At 38.4% G+C, this 16714-nt stretch overlaps 1 protein-coding gene across 2 annotated transcripts in view; it reads right to left on the bottom strand.

Moving 5' to 3' along the window:
- Positions 1–16714, bottom strand: part of LOC150088430 (pleckstrin homology domain-containing family H member 1-like) — a 227776-nt gene that overhangs the window by 146545 nt on the left and 64517 nt on the right. For both annotated transcript variants that reach the window (XM_090369506.1, XM_090369507.1), the window contains exon 3: positions 7264–7326. In XM_090369506.1, the coding sequence (XP_090225632.1) occupies positions 7264–7326 (63 nt within the window). The remainder of the gene's footprint in view (positions 1–7263; positions 7327–16714) is intronic.

Here is a 16714-nt window from a genome sequence, read left to right as displayed (position 1 = left end):
GCTAAATGATTATGGCTATAAGACAATGTCAATTTTTCTCCTTTTAATTTAAATGAGCCAATTTATTTTCAAGTTAAATAAATGCATTTACTAAAATAGAAAGATTAAGTAGTGAAAAATATTGGAGAAATAGTAAGGAAATGTTTGTATAGAATGAGACTGTTTTAGATAGCCAAGATGCTCAATGAGGAAAGAGGCAGAGAGAATGGGGGGCTTTCATTGCGTAGAGAGATAGAAATATGGAAATAATTAACTAGAAGAAGAGCGAAGCTTTGAAACGTGGAAAGAAAATTACTAGATAAAATGGGAGGAAGACGAAGAAAATACCGGCCGAGATATTTCAAACTTGTGAATTTCATTGTCCTTTAGAATTTGACGTGAATAGAGCTAATTAATCACAGTTCATCTTAGTTTTCTTGTTCACTTTCTGTCTATAGCCCTCCATTTTCAGTACTGTATCTGCACATGCGTGTACTCCGATATTGCTAATTAAAGGGTACTTTACCTGAACAAAACTTATATTTATTGTATTTAGACGATCCTAGCCAACCTTAGCCATCTCCTCCATCAATCATGCAAATCACTTAGTAAGGCAGAATAAAGAGCCACCGTCTAGATAGCATAACGAACTACCATCCAAGATCACTCACTAAGGTAGCATAATGAGCTATCATCTGGATTCAACCTCCTGAGATTAATCACCAAATTAACACGATGAGCCACCATCCAGAATGTGTCACTAGGTAGCCCAGTACCACAGCAGGAATCAACTCTTTTTTATTGCAATACTTTTGGCTCAAAATATCTTTATCATATTCTATAAAATTCATACATATGGCTCTGACTTTTGATTCTCGTCACTATCATGGACCCGTGACAGATTGCTCCGGAAATTCGAATTTTTCATCAAACAAGAAAGGTAAACCATCCATAGAATACAAGAAATTTACAGAAATACACTCACAGCCATAACTGCTTTGGCACAAAAACAAACAGTTCCATTACAGTTGCACAAATCACTTGAAATTATTACTCTTTCTTCGAATCTCGAGTTTGTCCAGCACTACTTTCGTAACAGCGTAGTCATACTCACTGGAGTCTTTAGTGTTCATAATTCCAAGCAGTTTTTACTAAGTTTAATGACAGAAGAGATGTTGGGCATTGGCAATTATTAATGTCTTTGGACAATGTATTCATTTACCTATTAGAATACAAAACAAATCTTAAGTGAAACATTGGATCACTGTTTCACCAACAATTCTTAAAAATATACACTGTGTTGCTGCCCTCTAGGTACCTTAGATAACTTATGGTTTTCTGGTTCATGGGATGATAGAGTTGATTTACGCTCTCGTCACACATATTTTAAGAAAATATTACATACATTTCATCTCAGCTGGTGTATTTTTTTCCATAATTTGGTCTGGAACCTCAAAAGCATTGGCATTCTTATTGGAGATTGAATGATGAATCCTTTCATGCTGGAAGTTACAGGAAGTTCTGATGTTTTACAGTAAATTTATATTGGTTTATCATTGATTGTTTAGGAGATTAGTAAATATACTTTTTTTCATAATTAACATCCTCCTACCACTTCCTTAAATCTTTAAAATGAACGTTTTGGGTCCATGGAAAGTTACAGAAATAAATTCGTAGCCGTACTATCAATTACGTGTTTGTTTTATTGGCATTCTACTATCATGTGAATCTTTCTGTAATGTCTGTATTATTTATAATTCGATAATAAAAGATGGATTAAATAATTAATTTTGTGATATTCTCTTTCCATGGAGTCTTCTTTTCCCGGTCTTCTAACTGCATATTTTTTCTCGCCAGTGGGCAGAAATACTTGGAGTTTCGTTATTGGGAATATTTGTTAAAATTCCTGGCGATACTATGCGAAACTGTAGTATCGATCCACACTGTTTTGTAGTCGCACTCGAATATTGAGAAAGTGGAGTTTCAATCGTTAGCGAAAACCTCAATATGAGAAAAGCTGAGCCGAGATGACCTCAGAGATCTTGAGCGGCGAAAAATCAGAACTGGAGCTCCAGATTTGCTCTGACCTGTCGGAACAACCAGTTTTTAGGATTGAAGATGCCAATGAAGGGAACCCATTTTTAACCAGTTTAAGCGAATTATATCAAGGGGCTAAATGATCTTCAATAACGATTAAAGGGGTAGTATTTTGAAGAATCGCAGCAGAGTTTTAAATAAATATAATTTACACTAAAAATTTATATTTATTTAAAACTATAATTTAAGACTATAATGAAAACAAAATGGGATGGACTACGTGATTTCTATTCCTTGTTAAGCGCGTTGGAATATGCGTAAAGTGCCTCATCATGTTTGTCCGTCCGTCTGCATGTAATAACTCGACTCCTGGTGGACGGTGTTTCATGAAATTTTATATTTGGTTCTCTTTCCAAGTTAAAAAAAAAATGCTGGATATTGTTTGTTGCCTTATGTGCTGATTGGAAGAATAAATCTATTATTTATATATAAAGCCTCTCTCTATTATTTTGGTTGTTGGTAAAACTTTTCACTCAAACTATACCTATACAAGCAATTAGAGTATTTCTGCTACTCACCTTGGATCAAAAGTGGCCGTGTTTGTCTTCCACACTTGAGCGAAAACAAAGGTCGAATTGAGATTCTTCACAATCTGTCTAATTTGCTAATAGCGGACATAAGTATTTCAAGAGGCTTTAATGTTTTCTCTGTTTCCAAACCTCATCGATCCTAATGCACATAAAGTTCTCAACGTCCATTCTTTATGATCCGGAAATTTAGTTAACATATCCTCGCAACGCTTCTCCACCATTTTCATTGTTTTCTGTTCACCTGACCAGAATGAGAATTCGAAACAAAGTAATAAATTTTTTTTATGTAGGTTCAGTTAGATCTTTGGGAGACTTAGAGTCCAAGAAAGAAAACAGCTACAGTTGACCAGTAAAAATTAAAAATCTTCGAGTGATGCGAAAATTGGTATTGATAGCCTCCTTTGTAGCGTAGGCTACCAAGCGACAATCCTTTCCTTTCCTTCATCAATATACAAATTTAAAAAAATAGAAAACGCTACCCACGTGTTTATCTCAACCTGTAGGTAATCTTTGAATTTCACCAAGCGGTGGTCCTCCTTTTCTTCTTCCACTGTTTTTGATTAATCCCAACTCCTCTAACCGTATATTATTTTGGGGTTGTTATTCCCAAAGAGTAAAACTGCATTAATCATACCTGCCACACCTTATCTGACTGCCCTTGAAGCCTCTCCGAGTCGTCCTGAAGGTGCGGTGGTTGATGCACAGAAGCAGTCCCAAAACAGATCTGTGAGGAACTGAACTTCCTCTTCAAGGAATTGATTCCCATTAACTGCAACATTTTGTCTTCTGTTCGTCAGTGGGGTCCTCTGTGGCAACTTAATAGGCAGAATATCTCGCCATTCGTTTAGGAAGATCTGCGTTCGATTCTTTGGTGAACGGAGGAATTTCTAAAGACCTCATCAATCAAGGCGTATTTAGCCGAACTGATGAGGAGGGAGCAGGTTTTCCCCCATCAGTTATTCATAGATTTCAACCGGCACACATACAAAGCGTTATACAACGTTATCCAGATATGATGATAATGGTCAGTGCCCTTCTAATTAATACAGCAATTTGATTTTTTGTCGTGTAGCCATCCTGTAATCCAACCAAGGACTTTACTCGTAATCTTAACGTACTCCAAACTATACAGCAGTCTTTCATGCAAGACCAAATCGAATGTTTTGACAAAGTCCAACTGAACAATATCCAAGTTATTTTTTCATATCTAACACATGGCTGATATTATCACAATAGGTTTTCAAATTACACTCAATCTTCCTTTTAAAATAGTGCATGTTTTCTTGAGAATACATTCCTGTCCAGTTGACACTGCATTGTGTTCTTGATCAATGCTTCCTTTTTTTGTTTCTTTACTACTGAAGTCAATTTGACCGGCGTGTAGTTACCAACATCGTTCTTAAAACCATCTTTATGGACTAGAGATATGTACATTAGCGGTTCTAGAATCCATTGGAATCATACATGAATCAAATCAATCCTCATAATTAATGTTAATGATATGGTTCGTTTCTTCCTGGTTCGTTTTTATTGAGTTTTTAGGCATATATGTTGTGTGTGTTTTCTGAGTGATTTGACTGTTTCTTGGGGGAACCCCCCCCCCCGAGGTTCCAGGAGAAAAATCTATGCTACCATCTCCTGAGACTGAGCCACTTAGTCAAAAAAGCCCAATAAAAATTCCTCGCGCCATTGACTGATTCAAACTCGGGTCTTTTCCATCCGTTGTAGGGAAGATGGTGATTCTACAAAATATGTTACCCAGCAGGATTGCTCTCCTTTGTCTCTTCCCTCAAAATAACCAAATATATGCCAAAATTCCCTCAAAACAAGTATATGCCATCTGCCTCAAGGGATTTACGTGCCACCATGTCAAAAGTGTTTCTAGAGAACAATCTGCTCTAATTTTCATATCGTTGAGTTCACAGAGTTCACCTTCGCAAGTACGTTTCTTGTCAACCATAGAAAAAATGCATAATGTGTGGCAAAACATATTTCTTGACGCAAGAAACATACAGTATTCTATACTCTTGTGCCACTACCCGAAAAAGGTTGAACGCCCCTACCATAAGCCACACATATTTTCATTGACAAACCATCATACCGTCAGGTTTGCCATCGCAGATTGGGGGGATCCTTATAGGTGGTTTGATATGAGTACCAAAGAGCAGGGGAGAATTTTTAGCGCCGTTGATGATTTCAAGTTTGTCTCTGAATTCAAGGTACGTGCAATTAACTGAACGAAGAAATTTTAAAAAAATTAAGCACACAAAAGTGCAGTTATTAGCAAAGTTACTCGAGTTTTCGTACAGCAAATGAGCAAAGCTAGCACTGAACACACCCAATTTAAGATATATAAGGTGAAACAGGGCCTAAGTCGCTGATGGGCTTAAAATCCAACAACTATGAAGACTACACTGCTCCACAAAATTAACAAAACACGTAGAACACATGGTGTAACTCGTGCAGCTTGCGATGAAGCGGGACAAAATTGAGTATGATGGTGTATCAAAGAATAACGACGAAATCAGGAGCCAGCGAGAAACTTCGGACAGGTATAAGGGTTGCATAAGAATTATCAAAAAGGTCATATTACACAATTCCATACAGGATTCTCCAAAATATGGTCACTTGACATCAGTATGGCGTATGATCCCCTCCAACGGCTAAACAGGCCTGAGAGCGGCGAACCATGTTCGATATAAGGGTGTCTATAAGATTCTGCGGCAAAAATTCCCATTCTTCCACCAGCGCATACCTTCCACCAAATGACCGAGGAGTTGGCTGCCGGTGTGCAATAAGACACCCAAGGGTGTCTTATTGGATTTAAGTCTGGTAATCGTACTGGCCACGGCAGTCGTTGGATATTTTCAGTTTCAAGATATGGCTCCGCCCCTTGAGGCACATCTTGAAAAAGAAAATCTGGGCCAACCGAACCTCAAAAAAGTCTCCTAAAAGCCTTTCGTAGCAACCTCAAGAAACAGTTGTTGATAGGACATCGCAGGGTTCCCTCTTGCTGTTACAGACAGATAGCGGTCTGTTCTGGTTGACCCTCGGGCGACCTTGGACAGCTCTTCTTGTAATAATTCCTGTCTGCTGACACTGCTTCCATAGTGCCGAGACGACACTGCTTGACAAAATAAACCAACGTGTGACATGCGCCTGCGACTACTCGGCTTCAAGTTGTCCAACGGCCCTGCACTCAAAGAATCATCTAAACAACGATGACTTGCCATCCTGAATAATCGTACTGACCACGGCAGTCGTTGGATATTGGAAATATGGTTGTCTCACTGAGCAAGCCAAAAATTGCGAATTAAGTGATGAAGTGTTCGCAAGTCTTATTTTTATTAGCATGAATAATTTGCATGATGCGCAACCGCGCAAGGTGGTAGATCGATTACCATTGGATACTCGGAATTTGCATGCCAGGAAGCCTATTGTATCAAATACAGTATTCGCCTTCTGCGATCCTGTTCACAATAAAATATTAATGAAAAACATTTTGTTCTGGTACTTGGTTCTTAGACACACCTTTATGGACTGGAGTGGTGATACACTGGATCTCCCTCGTCGCTCCCCTCAAAATAACGTACGGGACATATTTCGTCTATTGCAGGGTCCTTGCTTGCCCTCAGGATAAAAGTTTCTCTAGAAAACCGTAAAAAACCTTCCACAATTTCTATATCGCTAATTTCCCTTGCTGTTTGTTAAAGGGATTTTGTCTCTAAAGATGATGCGAAATATCCATTTCATCAGTTAGGAGCTTTTAAGGATCCAATCTGAATTTTCCTTTCCTTCTTTGAATTTACATGTCCCATGCTACACTTTTGTTCTTTTGAACTAGCCCGTTACCCTTATTGGTAGCACAGTTAGTAAAACCACCGTCCTCCCTATACCGGATGGAAATGACCTCAGTTAGAATCCCTTCAATGACGTAAAGAATTTTTATGGGCCTCTTTCACAAAGTGGTTGAGTCTGTTGGTCTCAGGTGAGTGTAGCATGGTTTTTTCTCCCGAAAAATCGACTTATTCATCCAGAAAATAGCAAACATACTATTTACAGATATATTATATATGGCGCGATATGGCCTTAGTCGCTGATGCGCCTAAACTCCATAACAAGCAACAACCCACTTTATTCTTCCACCTTGTTCTTTCTCGTGATGTATTTTCATAATGATAATTGTATACTTGCATTCGTGGCTTTGGCTTCAAAATTATCCTGTAATTCACATGTATTCATCCTCTCCACGCTCTCTTCCCAGTCAACAGAGGCCATCTGCGAATGGTAGACAAGTAAAGAAAGTAATAAAAAGTGAACCATACCCCGTGTGATCAAAAAGTTCGCCACTCCAGTCACCATAAACCAACCATATTCGATATTTTCAGTGTTTCATTTGCTGCTTATTCGCAGGATACAATAAAAAAGTCTCTCTTATTGATCTTCAAGGAACAAGGAAAAAGCTGGACCATGAAAAAAGCAGAGCATATGAAATGTATTTGTTCAGCAACAGTTACTAATTTTCTATTCAGTTCAATCCATACATCTTTATCTTCCTGAATAGCAACTACATTTTTTGAGATAAGCAGTTTTCTTGAGGAAATCCTCACAGAATCTTTGATTGGTTATCATTAACAAATGAAAAATTGCAACTTACCCTCTCCTCTGCTTCATCCGCTCTTTTTTCCGCTTCCACTACTTTCCTTTCCAGGTCGGCCAGCTAGAAACAACAAAAATACACTTTAGATAATATGCACGCAAATATTGTACTTGAGCATTTGGAAACTGGTATGGCTGTGCGATGACCACCACAACCTGACATTTTTTCCCCCTCAATTATCAATGACCACTGGTGGATGCGATTCTTAGATGTATTCAAAATTAAAACTAAGATTTTATTAAATTATCTTTGTTATATTAAAATCTAAAATAAATTTTATAAAATTCATAAAGCTTTATAAACTGATAATCAGGACTTAGTTACAAATTAAGCCATAGATATCCAACGATTTTCAGCAAAACTCAAATGTTTCATTAAATTCACAATTAGCTATAGTTTTTCAAGAAAAGGCCACACTGTGGTGGAATAGTGAGTATGATGATACGTTTAAATGCACCTGCGCTACACTGCTCAACAAAATTAACAGAACACATAGAAAACGTGGTGTAACTCGTGCAGCTTGCGAGGCAGCGAAATAAAATTTGGAATGGTGGTGTTCCATAGAATAACGAAGAAATGAGGAGAAAACGACAAACTTAGGACAGGTATAAGGGTCATTTATAGGGACTGTAAAAGAACAAGGTCACATCAGAAGTCGATACAAGATGGTCAAACGACATCAGTAGGGCGTATTATGATCCCTTCCAACGGCTAAGCAAGCCCGTGGCTTGCTTAGCCGTTGGAAGGGATCATAATACGCTGACATATGGGTGTCTAATATATCCCATTCTTCCACCAACGCAGACCTTGGCTCACCAAGTGACCGAGGAGTTGGTTGTCAGTGCCCTTGGGAGTCGGCATGAAATGCGACGCCCAGGGGCATCCCACACATGTTCAATCGGATTTAAGTGTGTTGATCGTGCTGGCCACGGCAGTCGTTGGATATCTTCAGTTTCAAGGTAACTGAAGATATTCAAGATGTTCAAGTGTTGGAGGAATTCCTCCAACACTTGAACTCTATGTGCAGTGGCGTTGTCGCGCATGAAAAAAAAAAAACCTGGGCCAACCGCACCCCTAAAAAGTCGCGCATAGTGTTCGAGGAGATGTTCTCGGTACCTCAACGCATTTACGGTACCCTATCAAAAACATGAGTGCGGCCGTTGATCGTTAGTCCGCCCCACACGATAACACCACCTCCACCTAAAGTGTCTCTTTCTTTGATGTTCGAGGAATGGCATCGCATTCCTCTCTGTCTCCAGATAAACGTCTGGAGACAAAGAGGAATACGGTAAATAACGTCTAGAATCTGTTTGTAGGCTAAAACGGGACTCATCAAAGAACAGAACTGTACTTACCCCCATTTGTCAGAGCTTCAAGTCACATGTCCAGCATCAACTTCGACGAGTTCTGTGGTGGTTTGGGGTTAATGGAACACAAAACACTGGCTTCCTTCAGCAGCTGAGGACAGAACATTGTAGAGCTCCGTCTTGCTGTTAGAGCCAGATAGCGGTCTGTTTTGGTTGAAGTAGCCCTTCAACCAAACATGGAGAAGATAAACGCACATAAAACACCACTACTACCAGAGAACAAGACTTATAGCAATCAGTTATTTACCTCTTGCCCAATTTAGATAAGGGGCTCATTTTTCTAGCCAAACTTTGCTAAATTTTTGGACTATATAAACTGAGACCTTTACATTATATTTTCCCTGTTTTTCTGCTTCTTAGAAGAGAATAAAATGCCTCACATTTCGGTTTTTCCATCTCAAAAGTTCTCCAGTAACTCGTTCGCTTAAAATCTACATTAAATAGCATTAACAATTTAACAGCCAGCTTTATCTTTCTGAGAGATCTTATAGAGCTCTGTCTCTCTCTCCATGATTACCATATTTAATCAACTTTAAGAAAATAATCTTAAAGAAAACTCCAAGTTAACCAATTAATGCAATAATTTAACTTTTATTCGCCAACAGCCTCCACAACGATTGTGTGAATTATAATGATATTGAAGAAGTCATTCTTGATAGTCTCCAGATAATAATTGTAATCTTAATTATAATAACTAATATGTGGAACCCTGCCCGTGGATAACAAAAGCAAAGTAGTCTTTAGTGTCTGAAATTGCCTTTACCATTAACATGGCAAATGATTTGTTTAATGTTGATAGCACGAATAAATGTGTTTAGCGGAAATTGCACCATTTATGGTCTATGTTTGTTCGTTAGACTTGATTTCAGTCTTGTGTTCTCCAAGGCTTTTCCCACCGATTGTCCTTCCAGCCAGAACAATCGGTGGAAAAGATCACTTAATGGAATATTCTTAACTGATTGAAAACATCGAAATTAAATGTTATTTAAGTAATACAACAGAAAAGTTAATTATGGACAGAGCAGTCTTGGTTATAGAAGCCAGGATGAGGTCTGTTAACAATCCTGTATGGTCTGATCCAACAAGGATCCTGTAATTCTTTTTATCTTGTAAGGAATGAATTGCGCATGTGAGCAAGTGGTCCTCTGGATTCTGTTAATAAATAATTTAATATTTAGATCGCTGTATGTAATGCTTTATCATCAGAACAGAGTATCAATCCCAGATGAACCTGTTCCTTCACAAAAGTTGCTAAATAACAGTACATTCCTTATATAAAATTGCATTTAATTTGGATGAATGGTTACAGTATGGATGATTACAGTTTCGACATTTTCTTTGGATAATGGCAAATTGCAGCCAACGAAGATAATATTTTGGTAATGTTTTCTACCATGAATATTAAGTGTTATTCATTCAAATTTTGTTCAAGGGTTGCTCATTTTACTTTTATGCAGCTGTCTTTCTTACTAGTTATTGCTAGTTCGTAATACACCTTAATCTACGATTACCAACTTAGCTATAATTGTTTTGTTTAATAACAGAAAAGTATCGATTTCTGTAAATCGCGTTAAAAATGTTTAAAACCATTTTCTAACAAGTGATCAAGTTTATGAAATCCAACCCTGTGTGCCATTGTACTAATATCTATTTCCCCTTCCGTTTTACAATATCCGAACGTGTGAAACTCGAGCCACGCGACAATTTAAAGAACTATTGAGTACAGTCTCCATGATTGCAATTACAGCCACAATGGAAGAATATCGGGAAATTGTGTGTGGTGGATAATGGTTTTGCTTATTCTTGGGTCGTGGAGCGTTACCACCGCGGAACGAAGTTAATAACAGCCAGCTTCATTCTGCGAAACTGGTACAAAAGCAATATCATTTCCTCGCAATCTTGTTGAGGATATTCATCAACTAAAAGCGACCCTTGCGAATGGGCATTTTTGATTTGCTGTTTCCAAACACTCTCACAGCATTGAAATAAAACAGAATTATTGCCCCACGCTGTCATAATAATACAGGTCATTGCAGAAATGTTCCGGGTGTGTGTACTTTTCTGCATAGCAAATCAAAAGGCAGTATAAAATATTCTATAGATAACATTTCCATCCGATCAATCATGTCCTAAGTATCCTTTTTCGGGAGGCATCGAAGCTTCACAGTGATGTCTGCAGTTGCCATTAGACGCTATTCCATACGCTCTGGTCCGATTTTATTGCCAGGGTTGGTTTTATATTCGTATCACGTGGCAACATTTCAAAAAATGTTTGAAATGAATATTTGTCGTTAGCAGTCGCCTTTTACGACTGACGACCGGATTATTTTTAACAATTTACGTGGCGCCATCTGCCGTGCACGTGAGTTGTCATAATGCTTCAGTTTGATGGGCAAGTTTTGAATTATCTCCAGAGAAAAGTTCGTTAATATTGTTTGGGATCTTTCAATCAGAATGTTGCTTTTATAGCTTAACTAATTCGGCTTTTAATGTGTGTTTTAAGAAGTGATTAGCGATCCATGATTAGCCATCTACATTAATTGAAATTTTATCAAAAGAAACACTTGTAAACCACGAGAATTATTTTTAAATAGAATAATCACCGTCCTTCCCAGACCAGATGGAAGAGACCTGAGAAAAATGCCCATAAAATTCCTAAAATTAATGACGTGAGGAATTTTTATAGGCCTTTTCACAACATGGCTTAGTTAGTCGGTCTCAGAAGAGGGCAACATGGTTTGTACTCCAGGAAATTCGGGTTTTTCATCCGGAAAACAGCAAATGGACTACGGAACAATTTATAGACAATATATACAGAGCAATATAGTCTGATTTGCGGATGCGTCTAAAATCGAAGAACAACCACAATCTTAAACCTCAATCTTGCCGCTAAGCATACGTTTGATCTCCAGACTTTGCAACCCAAAAAAACTGATAGAAATGCTTCTTGACATTGACAGAAAAACTGTTGTTCTTGACCACACTTTTCTCAGCATGCATACTCCTTTCGGAATTGCGGAGGCAAAAGTTCAGAATGCCGGACAAAAGTTCAGAACGTCTAAATTCAAAATAAGGTCAGTGAAGAGTCCATGAAAAATGCACCACATAATGTTTTTTAGTTCAACGTTATGTAATCAACTTGCAGCCACAAACTCTAAAAAAATTGATAAGCCTAAGCATAAATGGACTGAAGAAACATTAAATTATTTATCGCCACTGCCAGATGGTAGCAAAGGAGGACAGCTAGAAAAATAAAATCTAAAAATATCGAAACCTGACTTCCAGTTCGTGTAAAGGAATTAACTTAAAGAAATAACAACCAATAGATGTAATTCTCCTTTTAAGGAAACGGTGCTGAAGCTGAAGAAATCATCTGCGGATCATGGACATAGTTTACATCCAATGAAGTTCTGCTTCATTAAATGTAGTAGGTAAAATCCTTTGTTCTGAATCCCAAGTAGTTAGAGCAAATGAAACAGAGTGCATCATTCGTAGAAAACTGGATCCAATGGTGCACTTGTAAATGCTGAGTACATGAAGAAAGTGTTGGTGCTGAATCGGATGATCTTTATTACCACTGCCATTATTGTACTCTCAGTATCGTAATTTAATGGCCATCCTCTTGTATAATTTTATTTCTGTACGGATGATCCTGCTGCACAATTTTAATCGTGGATTTCAGTTATCTCTGTGTAAAACCCGGGTCTATAATTTGCCCATCTCGCTCTGGGGACCAACCTTTAAATTAGAGAGACATTTGCACCACTCTAATCTGCAAGGACTTCATTTTGCTACCTCTTTGGTAGTAATACAGTGGCTAATCACCATGAATCACCGGAAGTCCCGATGATAATATATGCACATCTGCTAGCCCACTTCATTAGTCTTTTTAAATTGCCATTTCATTCGTTTCATAATCATATGGTTTGTGTTATAGCACAATTTCAGTTTGGTTGTGGCCATGTTTAGACTGGTTTGGAAGAGAAAAGGGGAACTACAGAAGCCAATTCAGAAGAACAGTGCCCGTGGAAGTATCTATAGAAAAGGCATGCAGCAGAAACAGGACGTCTATGAGACAAGAGTGGAGAGACTTAGTTAGAGATGAGTAATTAACTTATCTGCCATCTTTTGAACGGGATATGCAAGCATTAGAGAGATTTGGGGGGGGCACTGTCTCATATGATCGATTTGGCACATTATGGCCTTAGATGCTAATGCGCTATAGAACAAGAAACAACAACAGTCCCAGGTGTAAGGACAATGTTCCATGGCAGGACGGATTTGCGAATTGTGCAGAGTGAGTAGCTGTTTGGAAGAAAAGTCAAACAGAGAGCAAAAGAGAAAACTCCGTTTTTTAGATTCAGAGGAAGCAGTATTTGTGATGTGCTTATATCAGAGAGAGAGATTAGAAGTCAGGATAATGGAGATATGTGATCCTGCCTAGATCACCACTGCCCGAACCTTGCTAACTCGCGCCTGGACACACTCTAGCTCTGCAGGTGAAAGACGCACAGAGATCACCAGGGTCAAAGTGGACTTCGGGAGGTGTGGCTATCCCATCGACATCCTTGACAGGTATGACCTACAGGCACGCGACAACGTAGCGACTGTATTTAGAAAGAATAGAAGTAATTGCAATTGGACGATAATTGGATGGGAGAGATTTGTCTTCCTTTTTAGGAACTGGCTGGATATGAGCAAATTTCCAAGCAGAAGGGAAAACACCTGTGGGATAAGAAAGTAAAAAACGGTGACACAGAACAGGTGTAAGTTCAGGTTTTAAGAACAAGTGGAGAAATACCGTCAGGACCTGTCGCTTTCTTGGCGTCAAGACTGTTTAAAATTCTTCTGACATCTCTTTGACAGAAGACCACAGGAAGTATTGAATGGAGTATACTGGGAATGGTGGGAGGTGTTTTACCAAGATCATCTATATACGAGTTTCAAGAAAAATAGGATGCCAGAAGGTCAGCCTTATCTTTGGCTGAAATGGCAATAGAACCATTTGGTTTTGACAGAGGTGGGAATAGAGATGGACAGAAGTTTCGGCCAACAGTTTTGGCAAGGGATCAAAATGCTCGACTACCATTTGGACAAGAAGCAAGTTTTCTATCCTTAGCCTGTTCGAAATATAGTTTGGACTGATTAACAACTGCTTTACAATTGTTGTGAGCTTTGGTGTGGGTAGAAAAATGAACATAGAGATTTGGATACAAGCCAATTGTGATATACAACATTCTTATTTTGAACAGCCTTGGCACATTTATTGGAAAACCAAAGTTCAGATAAAGATAAAATAAAGGATCATCCTTACATGAATAATATCACTGACACGATCTGAGCAAGCAATGACATCATAAATTTGAAACAGTAATCCAACCAAGGGAAAAATAATATAAATATCGCAGATCATCCCATTTTGCATTCTTGTAATGCCAAACAACACGAGGAGATCGCGAATGGAGAAAAATTTCAAGAGAGAAAGATTCCATTGGAGAAGAGACCATCACTAAGTTGTGATCCGAGGTGCTTCGAGGACCACTCACCTCGACCGTATGCTTTTAAGGGTTGTTTGTGAGAAAAAGTTCAAGCGTGTTGGCTGTGTGGTTAGGATTGCCTGGTATTGGGGAGTAAATGAACAATTTGTGCAAGGTCATTAGTAATTGAAAAACCCTCAGCATCTCCCCCACTTGGATCCGTGTGATTAGAATACAGAAGCCAGCTGTAGTTTTGAACATTGAAATCACCAAGGAAAATTACCTCACTGTTAGGAAAGTTGGACTGGAGAAAGTCAAGAGAGGAAATCAAAGAGCTCCAAGTGATTAGTGGAGTTGGGAGAACGGTAGAGACAACAGATGAATTTGACAGATTATGGAAGGGCGATTTTAAACCACAGAAAAATCAAAAAGAGGAGATTCTAAATTACTAAATCCTTGACAGGGAATATCATCGCGGACATATGCACAAGTACCACCTTTGAGGAGAAAGGAATCATACAACGAATAATTAGGACAACTGAGATGAGCCGTGGTTGAATTAACAGATAATAAGGATTCTGTCAGAAAAAGAATGTGGGGTTTTAAGTGGCAATGGTCATCACTGAAACTACGTGTATTTGTGAAATGAAGGAGGAAGTGTTTGGGAGGTTTAGCTCTTTTCGCAGACAAGTTTTTTCTATTAGTTTGATAATTCATGATGTGTTCAGTACTAAGAAAAGGTGAGGAGGACATGTTACATGAAGAAATTAAATATTTTTTTTTTTGCCAATTTCTTTCTTATATCTTAAGATGGAAGAGATGATGGGTGGGGCAGGGTTTGCCAGAGCTTGACTCTGAATACTAAACGTGAGTTTCCACCGGTTGATGAGCATCATCTACCACCTAGTATTGCCTGGTAACACAGTGAAGAGCCATTCCTTCTTGTGGTGTGAGCGCCACTCCTCAATCCCTGCTTACAATGGCTCACACCTCGGTGGTCACATCCAGGACTTGCACGTGGGGGTTATACCCAGGATTACTAACAGTCACACCACAGTGAAAGTGCAAGCCGAGGATTTGGCTGTCATAGACTGATCGGACTTCGCTGAAATTCGATCCACTTGACTTGAGTGTCAACTAAATATCAGTTCCATCAGCGTTGTAGATTCCCAGGTATAAAGCCCAGCATGACATACTTGGGAGAAGGTCTGTGACAGCTTCAAGGACCAATTATATTTTATACCAAACCCTACACAAAACGGTGCTTAAAGCGTCTTGTGATTGTAATAATCCATAATAGCAAAATAATTTCAAATTGCTTTAAACCGTCTACATTTCATAAATGTATAACCCCCGTTTATTTAACTAGTACGCTGAATTATCCTTCTTTCAAATAAATGAGGACTTAAGGAAGAACCATTAAATTTAAAAGTTATTTAACTAAAAATATATATCCATTCACTGGAATATAATGGCTAATTAGTAAAGAGACAATCACGTGAAGAATTGTTAAAGCTGCCACGATAAATACTCGTATTATTGAGCCTAGGCTTTACAGTTAAGCCAAAAGTTAAGTAACAGATATAAAATTTGTCACATGAGGATAAATATAGATAATTGATGAAATCCTGTTAACTGTTTCGTGAAAGAGAATAATTATAAAACTTAACATTGAGTTAAAAAAAGAAATATGCTTTGCTTTCATGGATTAACTCACGAGATCATGACGACGGCGTGATTCAGTAATTACACGAATATTTAGTCCAACGTTCAGTAGATGGCAGCACTCTACTCCATCGACGATTTCATTTGGTGAGGTGGGGAAAACACCCTAATCGAGAGTGAAAAGAATCATTACAGTCTAGATTTTATCTTTTTCTGTCATCGTTCTGCCCAAAAACGTGTGGAAAAAAGCTCCAGGTTCGAATCCTGTAAATGACGTAATAAACTTTGATGGACTTTCTAAACTGCCAGTTAAAAAGTTCATATTTAACTTTGGCTGAGTTAGTCGGTCTCAGGAGAAGACAGAAGTATCTCTCCCCCCCCCCCCCAAAAAAAAAACGCTAGTTTTTCTTCTAGTAAAAAAGGCAAATCTACCGGCGAACACACGCAATTTACAGACAATATATATGGGTAGATGAGACAATCCTTAGGTGGCCCTCAGGATTCACCATTAAATAAGAGCTACCACATCTATATGGCTGCGACAGATTTGGCAGATCGCAGCTTAAATTTATTGCCTTCAATAGAAAAGGAAGCCTCAAAGCTAATTATCCCGGACGTGGTGGTATCTGCATCCAACAAGATCAACAAATATTAAACTAGCCACACTCAATATTATGATATTGTCAGGAAAAATTGAGGAGTGTGTGTGGACATCTTAAAGGACAGAAAAATAAGCATACTTGGATTGAGTGAATCAAAATGGAAAGGAAATGGGTGTAGAGAGTTACGAGGAGGTTATTACCTATATTGGTCTGGGGATGATGTAGCGAGGAAGGGTGTAGTCATCATTATAGACCACAGGATTAAGGGAAGGCTACTGGAGGTGAATAATGTCAGCGACAGACTCATGTCAATTAAACTGCAAATGAACGACAGCAA

This window comes from Mastigoproctus giganteus, chromosome 3 (assembly GCF_048544385.1).
Source record: "Mastigoproctus giganteus isolate SK-2022 chromosome 3, ASM4854438v1, whole genome shotgun sequence".
NCBI classification, from domain to species: Eukaryota; Metazoa; Arthropoda; class Arachnida; order Uropygi; family Thelyphonidae; genus Mastigoproctus; species Mastigoproctus giganteus.
This window is presented reverse-complemented; position numbering and strand designations above follow the sequence as displayed.